Here is a 15,066-nt window from a genome sequence, read left to right as displayed (position 1 = left end):
TTCTCTGCCAGGAGATTGGGGATCTTGGCATAGAGCTGTCCTTAGTTCCTTGTGCTGATGGACATCCAAGAGCTTGGATGGAGGAACAGCACGAGGGTGAGAGACAACAAGACTGCAACGCCTGCCCAGACGAGAGAATGGCTAAGTGCATCCAAATTCAAAGCCACCTGAGGGGTGAACAAGCAGCCTGGCATTGACTCTCACACAAGACTGTGAGAACCAACCTAGTGAGAAACTCTATTGTCTGCTCATAACTAGAGACAGAGGCAGTAAGTAAATCTTTTTTTCTTTTGAATATAGAGAAGAAAAACATTCTATGTTAGTATGTGCATCAAGCTCTAATAATTCTTATATGCTTATTTAATAACACGCTAATAATATAGGCTCTTCTACAGAACTGTAAACAGGATGAGGACTAAGGAGACGATATCTTCTCCACCTTCATTTGAAAGAACGATATTGTTCCCGCATGATTTGGTTCCTTCGGTAACAACTTTGAGGAAAGAAGGATAGGATGACTTTCTAGAAAGAGGACCGATTTGAAGGGTGTCTGTCTTCAACTATAACGACTAAGTCCCTAGAGACCACCACCAGCTACATAGCTCGCGTTGGGGAATTTTAAATGAGACATTAAAACGTACTGATGGTGCACATAGAACATGAGGACATTGCCCCCCAAAAGAGATTAGGACAACAGGCCTGAGTTTTATTTTTTAATTTGTGAATTTATGAAGCATTTTATGACTATATAAAAGCATGCAAATAAAGTTGTACTTCTTCACTTAAAGTGTTGACCGAGTGTCTTCCAGTCTCCAAGCACAGGAGATGAGGGATGAGTAAGGGATGAGTAAGGGCAGTCACGCCGCCCACCTCGAGTCCATCTGCCCCTGTATCAACAGCCACTGCAGTGAGGAGAACGGGGCGTGGCATGACCACAGAGGAGGAGCAGGAGAAGTGGTCAGAGGAGCTGCCGTGGTGGCGACGGGTGACCCCAGAAACACTCCAGGAAGATGCCTGCCCTGGCAGGCAGCACGGAAAGCTGTGATCCAGGAAGAGTGGGTGGCACTCAGGTCTGCAGCTCATGGCTGGAGTCACAGACAGGGCCATCTAAGAGGGTCTGAGATTTGGGCTGAAGCTGGAGGGGGCAGGTTCAGGGAGGAGGGAGCTGAAGGCAAGAAGAGTTGTAGATGGTTTTAATCTCCTGCCCTGGTCAGAGTTGGATTTATAGTACAGAAAGACCTTTTTCCTTTTTCTTTTTGCAATTAAGAAAGATCACCTGGAAGAATGAGTCTACGCAATGGAAAAGCATACTCGCGAAGGACAACACTGCTCTGGTGTTGGCTTTGGGATGAGAAAAGGGGCAATAGGAGAAAAAACAACCTCAGTCACTGTAATGTGTCCATGTCAGCTTCTCATGGCGGTCACATAGCTATGCATTCATTTTGTGCCTGAAACCCAGACAGCTAGAGATGAATGTTTAGCAGAAAGAATCAAAGGAGACACATCATATTGCCTTTGAAACCCAGGCCAAGCCGCTGAATCCTGCTTCAAGCCTGTCACGAGAGGAGGGCGTGTGCCCACGGCCGAGGGGGGGTGTGTGTTTACAGACACAGCACCAACAGCTGAGTTTGTGTTCCACTCTCTCCCCGACCCTGCAGGCCTGCGGTGGACCTTGAGTGAGGAGAAGGTGGCTTCCAGGGCTGGACCTGTGGGGGTGGGGTGGCATGCACCACGGTGGTGCTGGGAAATCCATGTGGAGAAATGCACGCCAGGGTCTCGGTCCCAGGAGGGTGAGGGTGCCCCTCAGATTCGGCCCTGGAAGCCTTGCCCGAGGTTTTCTGAGCCTCTGTGGCAGGCAGCAAGCACCTGTTGGTAGGCCCCAAGAGGTGAGCCATCTCCCCACCGTAGACCCAAGCAAGAAGCTGCGCAGCCGCTGCTGAAATTACCTGCTGGTCCCCTCAGAAAGTTCTCAGGCCCTGAGTTTAAGCCCCGTGACCGACCCAGTTGGCATCATGTGTAAAATAGGACTTGAATGAAGGTCATAAACAGCCACTAGGTACTCTGCAGAAGGGGAGAGCCAGCTTGCTTAGAGTTCTGGGCTGTCTGTCCAGAGCGCTGCTGTTTAAACTCCATGTGCCTCCCTGCAATGACATTTGGTAGGCTTCCATTTCTGGCCTCACTCTCTGAATTCCCGATGCACAGGGCTTGGAAATTTGCATTCTACCTCTTTCAGGGGGTGCAGATGGCCAGCCCAGAATCACACCTCCAGACAAATGCTTGAGAGAAGGAGCCCCTACCCTTGTGCCTGCTGAGTTCTCTTTCAAAATGCAGGCAGATCTGAGTGCCAGGCTCAATACATCAGTAAAAACCTGGGCCTAGGAGAGATTGGAAAGGGACAAAGGGAGAAGGAGCAGGAGGGAGGGGGTGTCAGTCTGGACAGTGCTGTGTAGAAGCCTCCACAGCGCAGAATGAGAGCATGAGCTCCTTCCCTGGGGAATGAGTTATTTCAATCCAGCAGCAAGTGCTAATTGAACAGGATCCCCTCTGGAGACCTTGCTTCTGCAAGGTCAAGTGGCTCAAGCTCTCAGAGGGAGCGGGGAGGAGATGACCCTGACCTTGGCAACCGGAGGGAAAGTCACCCTAGAGAACTTGCAAGCTTAGAATTCAGCTCGTGATGAGCAGCCGCAGACTGGAGGAATGGGAGGCGGCCTTATCTGCGCCATGACACCCAACCTGGCTCAGTTCTTCCAGAATGCCCTGATACTGTGTGCTCACGTCATTTCTGAATGGGCCATGAAAGGCCTCTCCTCTTCCCTAGATTGTCTTGTAGGTTTTAGGACCCATCTCAGGTATGTTTGGAGGAGGAAGGGCGGAGGGGGTCTAATTCCACAACGGGTGGGGACTGGAGCCTCTGTACCCATGGATAAGTGAAATACTGAAAGGCCAGCTGCCCCGGCTGGCCCCGTGGCTGAGCTACAGATGCGATTCACAAGGAATTTTTTAAAATATTATGGCTAAGATGCTTTTTCGTTGGCCTGGAGCTGCCTATCTGCCCACGAATGGCAGTATAATTTTGTTGTGACCGTTGGTGTCAGTATTGCAGTAGTTACCTATGATTCTTCAAGTACTTTGCTGTCTCTTTAAGTCCTGGGAAATGAGTGGTCTTGACCCATTTTTGCAGAGGAGGCAATTGAAATTGAGAGCCACAGAACAAGAGGTCACCAGCACAGCAAGGGCTGTGACATTGGTGCATGTCAACTGTGTGGGTTTCCACTGGACACGCACTGGCCTTCACTGTTGTGCAACAGGCCGAGGCAGCCAGCAGCCGGCAGCCAGCCGCCAGCCCGGAAACCCAGACTCTTGACCTCCCACAGTGTCCAGACAACAGAAGATTGTCAGGTGGTTTAAATCAAGTCAAGTAGTGATTTAAAAACTCCTTTCATCAGAAGGAATCGCATGCCTTATTTTCTTTAATGATCCTATTTTCCATTAATCTTAAAAATGCAAACAGAAGTAATTGGTGTTTAATTAAAACCGGCAGTGTATTTCAATAAAGAACATTTTAAATCAGGGGGGAAAAATACAAAAAAACCCTGCATTAGCATTGCGTTATTGATTTGTTGAGCCTCAACTGGCTCTGCCAGGTGGCTGGCCCGGATGTGCATGCTGCCTTAGGCACCACTGCCACTTGGTGTCTGTGAGAAGAATTGCAGGCTTGGTGGCTGCAGACCCCTGGTTCCTATTGATTTGCCAAGCAGCTCTGTCTGGATCGGTTCATCGTTCTTTCATCTGCACACATCCAAAATGTCTGTTACATTCGTGGCCTTTAAGCTGTTTTGTTACCATCAGATTAACATTTACAGGCACTTTTAATAAAAGTCGCATTAACTATGGATAAATGTTTCTTTGTAAATTCTAAAGCCAGCCTCTGCAAACACAGTAATAGAGCTCTTTTTCTACCTGCACATAAGGACCTCCATAAAATCGGACTTCTTCCTCTCGACTCCTGTAGCCTCAACCCACACCAGTTCTGGGATGCTCTAGGGTCTCCATCACCTACCCACTGTCTGTCCTTGCTGCTCTTCCTGCCTGGACCGTCCACCCTCCTCCTTTACCCACTAAGTTGATTCCTCAGATGGCAAACCTGACTCTCCGATCTGGAGTTGAAAGCATGGGTTTCCCTAAATTTAGTAAGCCAGAACTGTCAGTGTTTTGGGTAGCAGTGTCTGGAGAAACAGGAGGCACCGTTCCAAGGTGCATCAAGCCTCCTCCCAGCCAGCCTGGATAATGGCCATGTCTTTATGGGTCTATGACTCCAAGTACCTGGCTTCTCTTGCCCCAGCACCGTTTCAGGGTTTCAAGGAAACAGACGTGAAGCACTCCTCTGCCACAGAGTTCAGAACCTGTGACAGACAGTGGGGCAAGGGAGGCGAGGGGTGGCTGCAGCACCTAGAACCTTGAACAAAGGCCATCTATTGCTTGTCCCTCTTGCTTGCAAACCCACACTGGTGTTATCCCATCCCCTTCCATCGCCATGAGATGGAAGGGGCCGAGCAGTGAAGTTGTCTGGGGTGATCTCAGTTCACCTAAGGTTAGTGAACAGGTCACCAGCTTGCACTTCCTCCGGGTCTTCTGACCAGTCGTAAATACTGCTCTGTTCCTCTGACCAGGTGGTGGACAGTGACAGGCCTGAGGGCTCCAAGTTCCGGCTCACCGGGAAGGGAGTGGATCAAGAGCCCAAAGGAATCTTCAGGATCAACGAGAACACAGGCAGCGTCTCTGTGACACGGACCCTGGACCGAGAAATGATCGCCACCTACCAAGTGAGTACCCTGCGTCCGTCTGTGTCCCCTGTGTCCAGAGTGTGACTTGCAGTGTCTTCTGCTGCTGAGCTCGTGCTGTGTCTGGACTGTGTCCGGGCTGTGGCTGCAGGGCAGAGGGGGTCTCTGTGGAGCAGAGGTGGACTTGAATGAATGCTGGCAGTCGCTGTAAGGGTCTTGGTCTTGTCAGTGGAGCTCCAGGCCTTCCTCCAACTTTGGGCCCTGTGAGATGTTGGGGCCCTGTGAGATGTTGGGGGCCCTCAGAGGAGGCTCACACTCCAAGCCACTGTTGGCTTTGCTGAGACCAGCTTGGTGAAGGAGAACGGCAAGAGGTGAGAGCCCTCAGCTGTGGCCATTCTTGATTCCCATGTCCAGTGGACACAGCGCCCACACGTGCGACGTGCCACGAGGGGAGGGCGTGTGCCCACGGCCGAGGAGGGGTGTGTGTTTACAGACACAGCACCAACAGCTGAGGTTGTGTTCCACTCTCTCCCCGACCCTGCTGGCCTGCGGTGGACCTTGAGTGAGGAGAAGGTGGCTTGGGGACACGGGAGGCTTCCAGGGCTGGACCTGTGGGGGTGGGGTGGCATGCACCACGGTGGTGCTGGGAAATCCATGTGGAGAAATGCACGCCAGGGTCTCGGTCCCAGGAGGGTGAGGGTGAGGGTGCCCCTCAGATTCGGCCCTGGAAGCCTTGCCCGAGGTTTTCTGAGCCTCTGTGGCAGGCAGCAAGCACCTGTTGGTAGGCCCCAAGAGGTGAGCCATCTCCTCACTCTAGACCCAAGCAAGAAGCTGTGCAGCCGCTGCTGAAATTACCTGCTGGTCCCCTCAGAAAGTTCCCCTGCCAGCTGGCTATGGCAGCAACTGGAGATGGGCGGGCAGCTGTGGATGTCCAGCTGCTGTGGGAGAAATGGGCAGCAGGCGTGGACAGCTGTCCTCTTCTGTCTCCACACTGGTCAGAGGGGCGGCTAGCCGCGAGGCCTCAGATCCAGGGGATCCATGCATGTCGGAGAGTGGCATTACAAACGTCTTCCTAGTGGGCCTGGTCCCAGGGGTCATCAGAGACCCCTCTGATGTGGAAGCATTTGGGGACAGCCCCAGAGGCAGGAAAACCCACACAGAGGCCTGTGGGGATTCGTATCTCCAGGCAGCCCCTGGCCGGCCACATCCCCTGGCTGTGACATTGCTGTGGAGGTGAAGGCCTCCTTTAGGAGAATTTCTGAATTGTGTCATTGGCTTGGCCTGTGACCTCTGCAGAAAGAAATGCAGCCATGTCACAGGGCCTTTGCTGCAGGAGGGGATGGCTGAGGGACAAGAGAAGCTGAGGCAGCCCACGATTTTCTCACAGAGGGCCGCCTGCTGGTGGGGCTGAGCAGAGGGTGGCAGGACAGGGAGATGGAGGAGAGCAGACCCACTGCTCTTCTGTAAATGGAAGTGGTTTCATTTGCCTCTGAGTGCTATTTAATATGACGACTGGAAGAGAAAATTGCCACCAATTCTGTGGACCGTTTCCCCGGCCTGTGTGAGCTCAGACACCAGCCCCTCTGGTCTTGTGATTCTCGCGCATAAGTGCAGTCAGACCTCGCTCCTGGAGGGGTGGTAAGCGGGGAGATGAGCAGAGAGTGTTCACCAGCTAGTCAACTAGAAATGCATCCTTGCTCTGCAAGTGACCTCGCAGCTGTGTGTGGTCACGTGCCGCTGGACTGGCTGGACTGCACTCGTGGTTGTCCTACACCCGCTCTGGGGTCTTGGCAGGTGACTGCCTCCATGTCCTTCTCTGAAAAATGGGACTTATAATGGTGATCTCACAGGATTTTGTGAGGATTAAATATCAAGCATTTAGAATAGGGCTGGGACAGGGAAAGCCCAAGGAGTGGGGAAAGAAGATGGTGGAAAGTCCCAGCTTTCCTGTGCCTAGGTTTTGATCTAAAACCTTCCCCATGGTGGGCGGGTGACAGGCCAGGCCTTGTTGATCATAGAGTTTGTGTTGCCCAGGCCAGTGGCCGTACATCTCCTCCCTCAAGGCTCTGGGAACACACCCTGTCTGCCAGGAACAAGGTGGGGGCGGCGGGAGGGCCTGGCCTCTCATGTCTCACTCCACCGCTCTTCCTTGGGGCTTCGTCCTGTTTCTTCATAGCTACCTGTGCTCGCTGCTTCTCTTCCTGCATTTCCTGAGAACTGAGTCACTCTCATGTGGGTATGTGTTGGTAAACGATTCCAGTTGCGATGCCAGTCTGAGTTCAGCACCGGAGTGAAATCACATTCTGTCTCAGTACCATTCTGTCTCATCTCCATCTTCTTCATAATAATCAAAGTGGCGGAGGGGGGTGGGTGACTTCTCCTTCAAAGCATAGAATCCTGCCTGCATACCTCTGCCTTTCAGTTTCTACTCACAAGCTCTGAAATCAGGGAGCCGGTGGGGAAAGCCTGACATTGTCGTTGCTACTGGGTTGTTTGTTTGAAAGTTCAGTGCTGCTCACTTGCAAGTTCCTGCCTGGGTGTTAACATTTTCCTGTTACTGTGTCTACTGTGCAATGCTCTGGGATTTCTGTGGCTACAACTGATCTGTGCACAGATGTGTTTGTCATGAAAGTGTGTGTGTGTGTGTGTGTGTGTGTGTGTGTGTGTGTGTGTGTGTGTGTGGAAAGAGAGAAAGAGAAAGAGAGAGAGAGAGACAGAGAGAGAGAGACAGAGATAGAGAGACAGAGATAGAGAGACAGAGAGACAGAGACAGAAACAGAGAGAGAGAGAGAGAGAGAGAGAGGCAGAAAGAGAGAGACAGAGAAAGACAGACAGACAGACAGAGGCATAGACAGAGACAGAGAGACAGAGACAGAGACAGAGACAGAGAGACAGAGACAAGAGAGTGTCATGGGGCTTAAACTCGGCTTGGGTGCTGTCCCTGAGCTCTTTCAGCTCAAGGTTAGCACTCTGGCGCTCTTGAGTCACACCTCCACTTCCAGTTTTCTGGTGGTTCCTTGGAGGTAAGAATCTCATGGACTTTCCTGCCCAGGCTAGCTCTGAACAGCAGTCCTCAGATCTCAGCCTCTTGAGTAGCTAGGACGACAAGAGCTGAAGCTACTCTTTGTTGAATGCCACACAGCAGATAGCATGCAAAGCTTGCTAAATGTGCATTCCCCTGCTCAGTCTGTGTCACAGAAGAGACTTGAGTCGTAGGTACTCACGGCCTCTTGCAGAGGCAAATAACTGTTACACAACTTCTTTGAGAACCTGAAGCTGCCGTGCACTGGGCTCCAGATCTCATGGGCTTCTCTCCTGCTCCAGAGAGCTGAGTTTTCCATCACTGACTTTACCTCCTCTTCCTGATTTTATCTCCAGCCTCACCCCACCTAGACTTTGCCCTCTACTCAGTAAATCCTCCGGCCTTTCTTCCCTCACTGAGCTGGGAAGGCCTGACAAGCTGGGTGATCTATCACTTCTTAAACACCACCCCATTCTGTGACCCACCGCCATCTTACCATGCCCTCTGCCCCAGCACCCCACAAAGGGCTCATCACCCCGCAGGATGCTGACCTGAAGTGGCACCTGGCAAAATAATTTGGGTCTCTCAGTATTGGAAGCTGACATATTAATGCAAAGCTTCCTGAAATATTATTCATTATTATGCATTTTGCCAGCATTTGAGTGATTTGTGAACTCTTCATTGGAATAAAGTACTGTAAATGATTCATGAATGACCAAGTTTATGAAATTCTATAAAAATATTAGCAGGTGGTAATGATTTCTCTCACGCTGTGACTATAATCTGCTGGCTGCAGATTTTCCAATCTGGGAGGACAGGAGAAGGGTGGGAAACAGAGTCTGTAAGGCAGGTGGGGAGTCAGATGGAGAGTTCAGGATGGAGGATGAGATGGAAAAGGAGGACAGACCAGGGTAGCGGGCAGGGAGACTGATCTGGGGTCTACAGCGGGAGGTTCACACAGGTAGGAAAAGAGAAGAAGGGGTGTGAAAACTGACGTTTACTGAACACCTATTATGTGCCTGAGAACTTCCTAGCCCTACCCCCCCACACACACGTATGAAAATGGTTGATGATCTTCACTGATGAGTTGGCTGAAAACCAAAGGGCTTCTCAAGATGAATTATTATTAGTAATGCCAACATTCTTTGAACACTTGCAATGCGCCCAGAGTCCCTGGTAAATATTTAAAGGATGATCTCATTTAACCTTCGTAAAGATGAGCTTGAAAGTCTCCAATTAAATTATCGAGCAGACAACTGGAACAGTTCTCTTCTTGGCCCCAGAGCCTGGGCAGAAATTCAACGCCCAGCTTCTGATATTGGCTCACCTGTTCAATGCAATAGGACTTGTTCTCCTGTGAGCCAAGTTCTGGGTCAAGTCTTGACTTTCTGGTTAAGAGTGTTGCTGTAGAATGAGAACACCCTTGGCGATGGCACCTTCTCCTCTCTCCCTTCATGCATGTGTCCCTTCCCTGCCCCACAGGTGACCAGAGGAATCCAAAATGAAAGAACAGGAAATGCATTGAAGTGAAATGAAAAACACTGGGGCTGGGAGTTTGGCCTAGTGGTTAAAGTGCTTGCCTAGCATGCATGAAGCCCTGGGTTCGATTCCTCCATACCACATACAGAGGAAAAAGCTGGAAGTGGTGCTGAGGCTCAAGTGGTAGAGCTCTGGCCTTGAGAAAGTCCAAGGACAGTGCTCAGGCCCTGAGCTCAAGCCCAGGACTGGCAAGAAAAACAAAAAAGAAAGAAAGAAAGAAAAAAGAAATGAAAAACACTGCTGCCCTGTAGAACGAAGCCTCTCTGAACACCAGTGGTCCTGAGACATGTAAGAGGTGCCGGTGCAGCCAGATTTGACTGTGTTTGAGTCGATGAGCTCGTTTTCAGGAACATCCGGGTTACACATGGATGAATTGCATCGCTATTCTGGTGTGGTTTGCCGTCGATTCTGTTCTGGTCTGAGAAGGGGGATGGTCGGTGACAAGCTGGTGAGGGCAGATGTTGGCCCATGCTGGGGACAGTATGACTTCAAACCCGCGATCCAGACTTGTCACAAAGGTCTTATCAAGTCATGTGGCCCAAGCTTGGGAGGTAAGTCTACAAGAGTCAGACTTTGACTCTGCTGTGAGATGAGCCACATTCCATTTCTGTAGGTGAAAATGAGCAGACATTGGCCGTGTCATGGCCCCTCTGGATCCTGTGTCATCCTCGGTGGGTTGTTGGGATCTGAGCCCCTGTTTCTTCAACTCGAATGAGAGTTTGTGATCACGACACGGCCTTCTGCAGGCAGGGCCGTGTGAGAGCTGAAGTGCAGTGCACAGACATCAGGGTCAGCTGGCTGACGGCCAGTCCCCTGCCAGTCACTGAAGGTCCAGTCGAGATGGAGACGGTCACTGGGCGTTCAGATGGGAGCCAAACAAGCCGGATGGGCAGGCTGCGCTTGGTGGCAGTGTTCAGGGCAAACCTCTGCCTGCAGTGTGGCCTGGGGACTTGTCAGAAGTCCCGGCCCACGCCTGCTGGGTCAGGAACCACGGCCTGGATCCCCAAATCTGGATTCAACACTTGCTTAGGCAAGCTCAGAGCCATGGGTCAAAACACACACAGCCCCAAGCATGGGAATCAGCACAGCTCATCTGATTCCTGGACTCACCACTCTGGGGGACATCTTGGAGGTAATGTCACCGCAGCACTGCCAGGCCACCCTGCCCATACCTGGAGTCTGCCCTTGCTCTAGGGTCCACAGAATTGCCTTTTGTTCCACCACTGGCCCCTGAGAGCTGGGTGAGCTTCGCCTCCTCACCTTCGCCCCGTCTGTCCAGACTGACATCTGTGAAATGCCACATTATTGGGTGTGTTCGCTTGTTTCTCAGAAACTAGCCGACGATGAAGGCATCTTCCGAAGATTGAAGCCAGGCCAGGTGAGGTAATTCCTGAAGGGAGGGAGGTGGCCCAGGGTCCGCAGAGCCAGCACTTGTGCCTTGTGGATCTGTGACCTTCAGCGTGGCATCTGTGGCTCTCACACTTTCCTGCTCTCCCTCCCCTGCAGCTGAACTGCAGTCGGATCGGAATGTCTTACAACTTGACGCTGCCATCAGTGGACCCCTAAAACTCCCCGGCACTGCAAAGTCAGGTTTGGGGACCCCTGACATGTACACCTCAGCTCTCTCATACCTGGGAAGGGGCACAGGGACCCCGCCACAGTTGTGTTTCCACTTCTAATGAGACAGTGCAGGCGTGTGTAGCACAACAGGAAAATTGCTTTGTTTCCCATCTATCCATCATTTGACTCTGAGAATTCCTCTGAAGCGAACCACCTTCCCTCATCTCTATAGACACCAGTGCTGAAAAATGTAGGAACTCCAAGAAATAAAATTTGACAAACAAATGAACGTCCGTATTCTGGCTGCTTTAGGCAAGGGTAATTCCCATCTCTTTTCGGCCTTCTGGCTGTGATCAAGTGTAGTAAAAAGTAATTGGGGATTTGGGAGCCTCTCTCCAGGCCCACACTTCCAAGCGGCTCCGTCACACTCTTTCCGGTCCAGCATCTCTCATCTCCAAGCACTTCATTCTACAGCCTGGCCTTATCTGCCAGGCACAGCTGGTGAAACTGAGGCATGAAGCGATGAAGCAGCGTCGCCTCTTACCTGGATTAGCCCGCCCAGGTGCTCCCTCTGATTATTGATTTGGTCCACTAAGCAAAGCTGCTTCCTCACGCGGGGCTAGGGAAACACATTTTTTTCCCCTGAACTTCATTAGCACAACCTCCCTCTGGAGAGATGCAACTCCAACTGCTTCTCTCCCCACTTCCCCAACCCGGGCCTTGGATGGCAGACACGGGACCCGCATGTCCACGTCCGTGGGGCTAGGGAGAGCGTGGTGTGAGTGCTGGGTCTCCTTTCCCATCTCATCTGGCCAATGCAACCCCACCTGCCTTGTCGCAGCTGCTTCTGCAAATGGTGCAGCAGCCTTTTCTTCTGCTGTGTTGGTAGGGATGACCTCAGATGTAAGCATCTTTAGGGCCATTGGTCTATGCCGCTAAATTCACCAAGAAGAGCAAGACAAAGAATGAGCTGATTCCTCTGACCCTTCCACTCCAAACATGCCACTCACCAGCCTGGGCACTGAGCCCAGTGGCCGGACCCCTGGGCCAGGGCTGCAGACGTAGAGAAGGCATGCATTCCAACCCCTGGCACACTCCCCACCCATTTATTTACAGCATGAATAATTGCCTTTGATTTGGTAAGAACGACCAGAGGAGAGAAGAAGGAACTGGATAAGACTGATGGCTGGGGCGCAAGAAGCAAAGCCAGGACGAGGTAGCATTGTGGTGTCCTCTTGAAACAGGTCTGAGAGCCAGGGGTGGAGAGCAGTGATGACTCAAGACTGAAGGTAATGCTGGATGAGTCTGTTTTAAGAGATGGGGTCAGATCTGGGCTTATGGGCTGCAGTTTGGTGCCAGCAACAAAGGCTAGTATGCGTAGACATGTGCTTGTACACACACACACACACACACACACACTCACACAAAACTTCTCAGGGAATGCTGTCCTTAGCCCTCAGCATCCGGGGTCTTGGCAGCATCGTCTGATATTGCTTCTGGTTGCCACAGCCAGGAAAGGGTGCTGACATCTCCTAGGTCAGGGCACTCTGAATGCCCTCCCGTGTTCAGGACAGTCCACGTGGCACGGGAGCCCTACTCTGCGGACTGAAAGTATTCATGGTTTTGTCACTCAGGCATTCGGGAGTAGATGGATTGGGAGTCTGGGGGCAGGAGAGGGAGAAGTTTCAGTTTCCTCAGCTCTGAACCCTCAGCCTCTCAGGGGGCCTCTCCACAGACTGACATCCAATTTGCATTTCAGGAAAATAAGATGGAGTTGAGCAAGTCAAACAATAACATTCAAATTGCCATGAAATAGAAACTAATTCAAAAAATGCCTTCGTCTGTTAAGAGGCCACTCCTTACCAGGCACTGGGGACAGATGGGTAAAGGCAGAACCTTTCCTTTTTCCCTCCCCCCAGCCTGAGCACTGCCCTTGTCTTTCTAAACTCCCAATCCCCCCGTGTGAAGAGCGGGACACTTTCATGTGTCGATTGGTCCTCTTCAGTGAGTCTGGCACAACCTCCAAGCCAACAAAATAGATGTTCTTTTAATTTTCCAAACTTTGAGTTCTCGCTTGTGCAAGAGTTTATCGGTGGGCTATCTCAAGCTTATTTATTGCGCACAGCTGGCCAGAGCTGATTTGTTTGGCTGGAATCTGTTTTTAAGATCTTTATTATGAGGAGGGTTTATCATCCCTCACAGTGAAGCATTAGCACCAGAAAACTGTTTTCCTCTTCCTTTCCCTTTCTTCCGGAGATGCAGTCGTTTCAGCCAGGCCCACCTCTCCTGGCAGGGTGCTGGAAGGCCTTACTGCTAGGTGGCTCAAGAATACTCATTTCTGCACCTGCAGACAGGACCAAAGGGAACCTCATTCAAGGTCACAGCCTTGACCTTCCGACGCCAGAGCCAAGAGAAAGCAGACAGGAGGCAACACAGCTCACTCAGCTCAGGGAACAAAGGCTGAGTGTGGAGAGCACGAATGGGATTAGAGGATGAAGGAAGGGCAGAGAGAGCCCTGTGCTTTTTGAAGCTGACCAAGCCCTGGGGGTGGCACAGTGAAGATGTAGACCTGGACCAGAGCCTGGGCAGGCAAGGAGAAGGCTGTGAGAACTGGGCACGTGGCCTTGCACCATTTGCTGTGAATGTGTTCTCTCTCTCTTAGAGTTCACTCAAGAGTGTGGATCGTTGGAAGTGGGGTGTGTCTTGAACTTGCCTTTTGTACCCATGACAGTGGCACCATTTCCTCATGCATTTTGTCTTCCTGGGCTCTGACTCTGCCCAGCTCTGCAGACTTAGGTTGGGACACAGTTGTAGGGGAAAGGAGGAGCCTGCCTTCCAGCATAGAGAACCTTCTAGAGATTCTGCACATTCTGTCCCTCATCCCATCAACTGCTGGCCCCTCCTCCGTCCTCCCACAAGAACGGTCTGAGAACTGTGGAGGCCAATGGTGGATGCCCAGCGTAATGGGTGGACACTTACCTCGTAGCGTGGGGAGGACTCTGGAAGAAGTAGCACCCAAGGGGACACCAGGCCACCCTAGGACGCCCCTTCCTGAAGGTGGCTATAGCACAGCTGCTTTCTCTATTAGACGTCTCTACCAAAGCAAAGAGTGCAGGCCTCTTCCAACACTCTGCTCTTTCTCTTCTTTAAAAGTTGTTCGGGTGCTTGGTGAGGCCCACTGTCTCCAGCCCTGAGTCAGGAGGATGAGACTGTTGATGATGTCTAGAAATATTTTGGGTTAGCACGGCAGGGTTGAGATGTCGAGGAGGAGGGGTAGAGGCCAGAGATGTCTCTAAACATCATACAATGTACAGCAGAGCCCCCAGCACAGAGAATCTCTGCAAAGAACACAAATAATCAAATCCACCCATGAGCTTCAAGAGCCAGACTGCAGGAGCATTCTGTCTAAGTAGGTCTTGAGTAGCACTGTAGCTGGAATCGGATGGCGCCATGCTTCTCTCTGCTCAGGGGCCTCTCCCCTTCATTCAGAACGGTGTCCCTAATGCAGCGCCAGAAGAATTCGCCAGAGTTCACTTTTTTATTCTGTGCACTGTTATTTTTTTTAAAACTTTCCCCCTCATTTCAGAAGACAAATTCCATTTTCCTTTCTCCAGAGGGAAAACTAATTCCAGTACAGGCCATTTGTCTTTGATACCTTAAGATCTAGATAATTTACTGCAAGTTTATTTTTATTGAAAATTATGTAGATATTATTCAGAAACACAGTTTCCAACTCTCTAGCACACTTAGGCAGATTATCTCTTAAGCATTAATACAAGCACTGAGTATCCATGCTGGAACGAACACTTCTCTAAGATACAGCATTTTTCTTCTTCTTCTTCTTTAATAATTCACTGCCTTTGAGATCTTCAACCTTATGCACTATGAAATGCCGGAAGATTAAGATATTTTCAAAATGGATATGGTATTATAAGTTATGAGTTGTTACCATTTGACTGCAATTCAAACGCATAGCACTTTCTATAGCTTTTATGATTAATTCAGAAACAATTTGCATTTAAATGCATTTTAGATGTTTAACTTGTGAGGCCAAATATGCTTAATTTGAACTTGGCAGAAACACTTCAATCTCTGAAGCGTGTGGACAGTCTCTCTTCCTCCTGATTATGTGAGCCTAAAAAGAGATTCAGCTGTTAAAAATAG

General features: G+C 50.7%; 1 protein-coding gene across 1 annotated transcript in view; it reads left to right on the top strand.

Annotated features, from left to right (window-relative positions):
* Cdh13 (cadherin 13) overlaps nucleotides 1-15,066 on the top strand; it is a 674,883-nt gene that overhangs the window by 408,002 nt on the left and 251,815 nt on the right. Inside the window, exon 5 of the mRNA XM_090356987.1 lies at nucleotides 4,671-4,823. Within this exon, the coding sequence (XP_090213113.1) occupies nucleotides 4,671-4,823 (153 nt within the window). The remainder of the gene's footprint in view (nucleotides 1-4,670; nucleotides 4,824-15,066) is intronic.

Source organism: Megascapheus bottae, chromosome 24 (genome assembly GCF_031878675.1).
Source record: "Megascapheus bottae isolate mThoBot1 chromosome 24, mThoBot2.hap1, whole genome shotgun sequence".
In the NCBI taxonomy this organism is placed as follows: domain Eukaryota; kingdom Metazoa; phylum Chordata; class Mammalia; order Rodentia; family Geomyidae; genus Megascapheus; species Megascapheus bottae.
The sequence above is the reverse complement of the archived record's forward strand: the minus strand, read 5'-3'. Positions and strand labels throughout refer to the sequence as shown.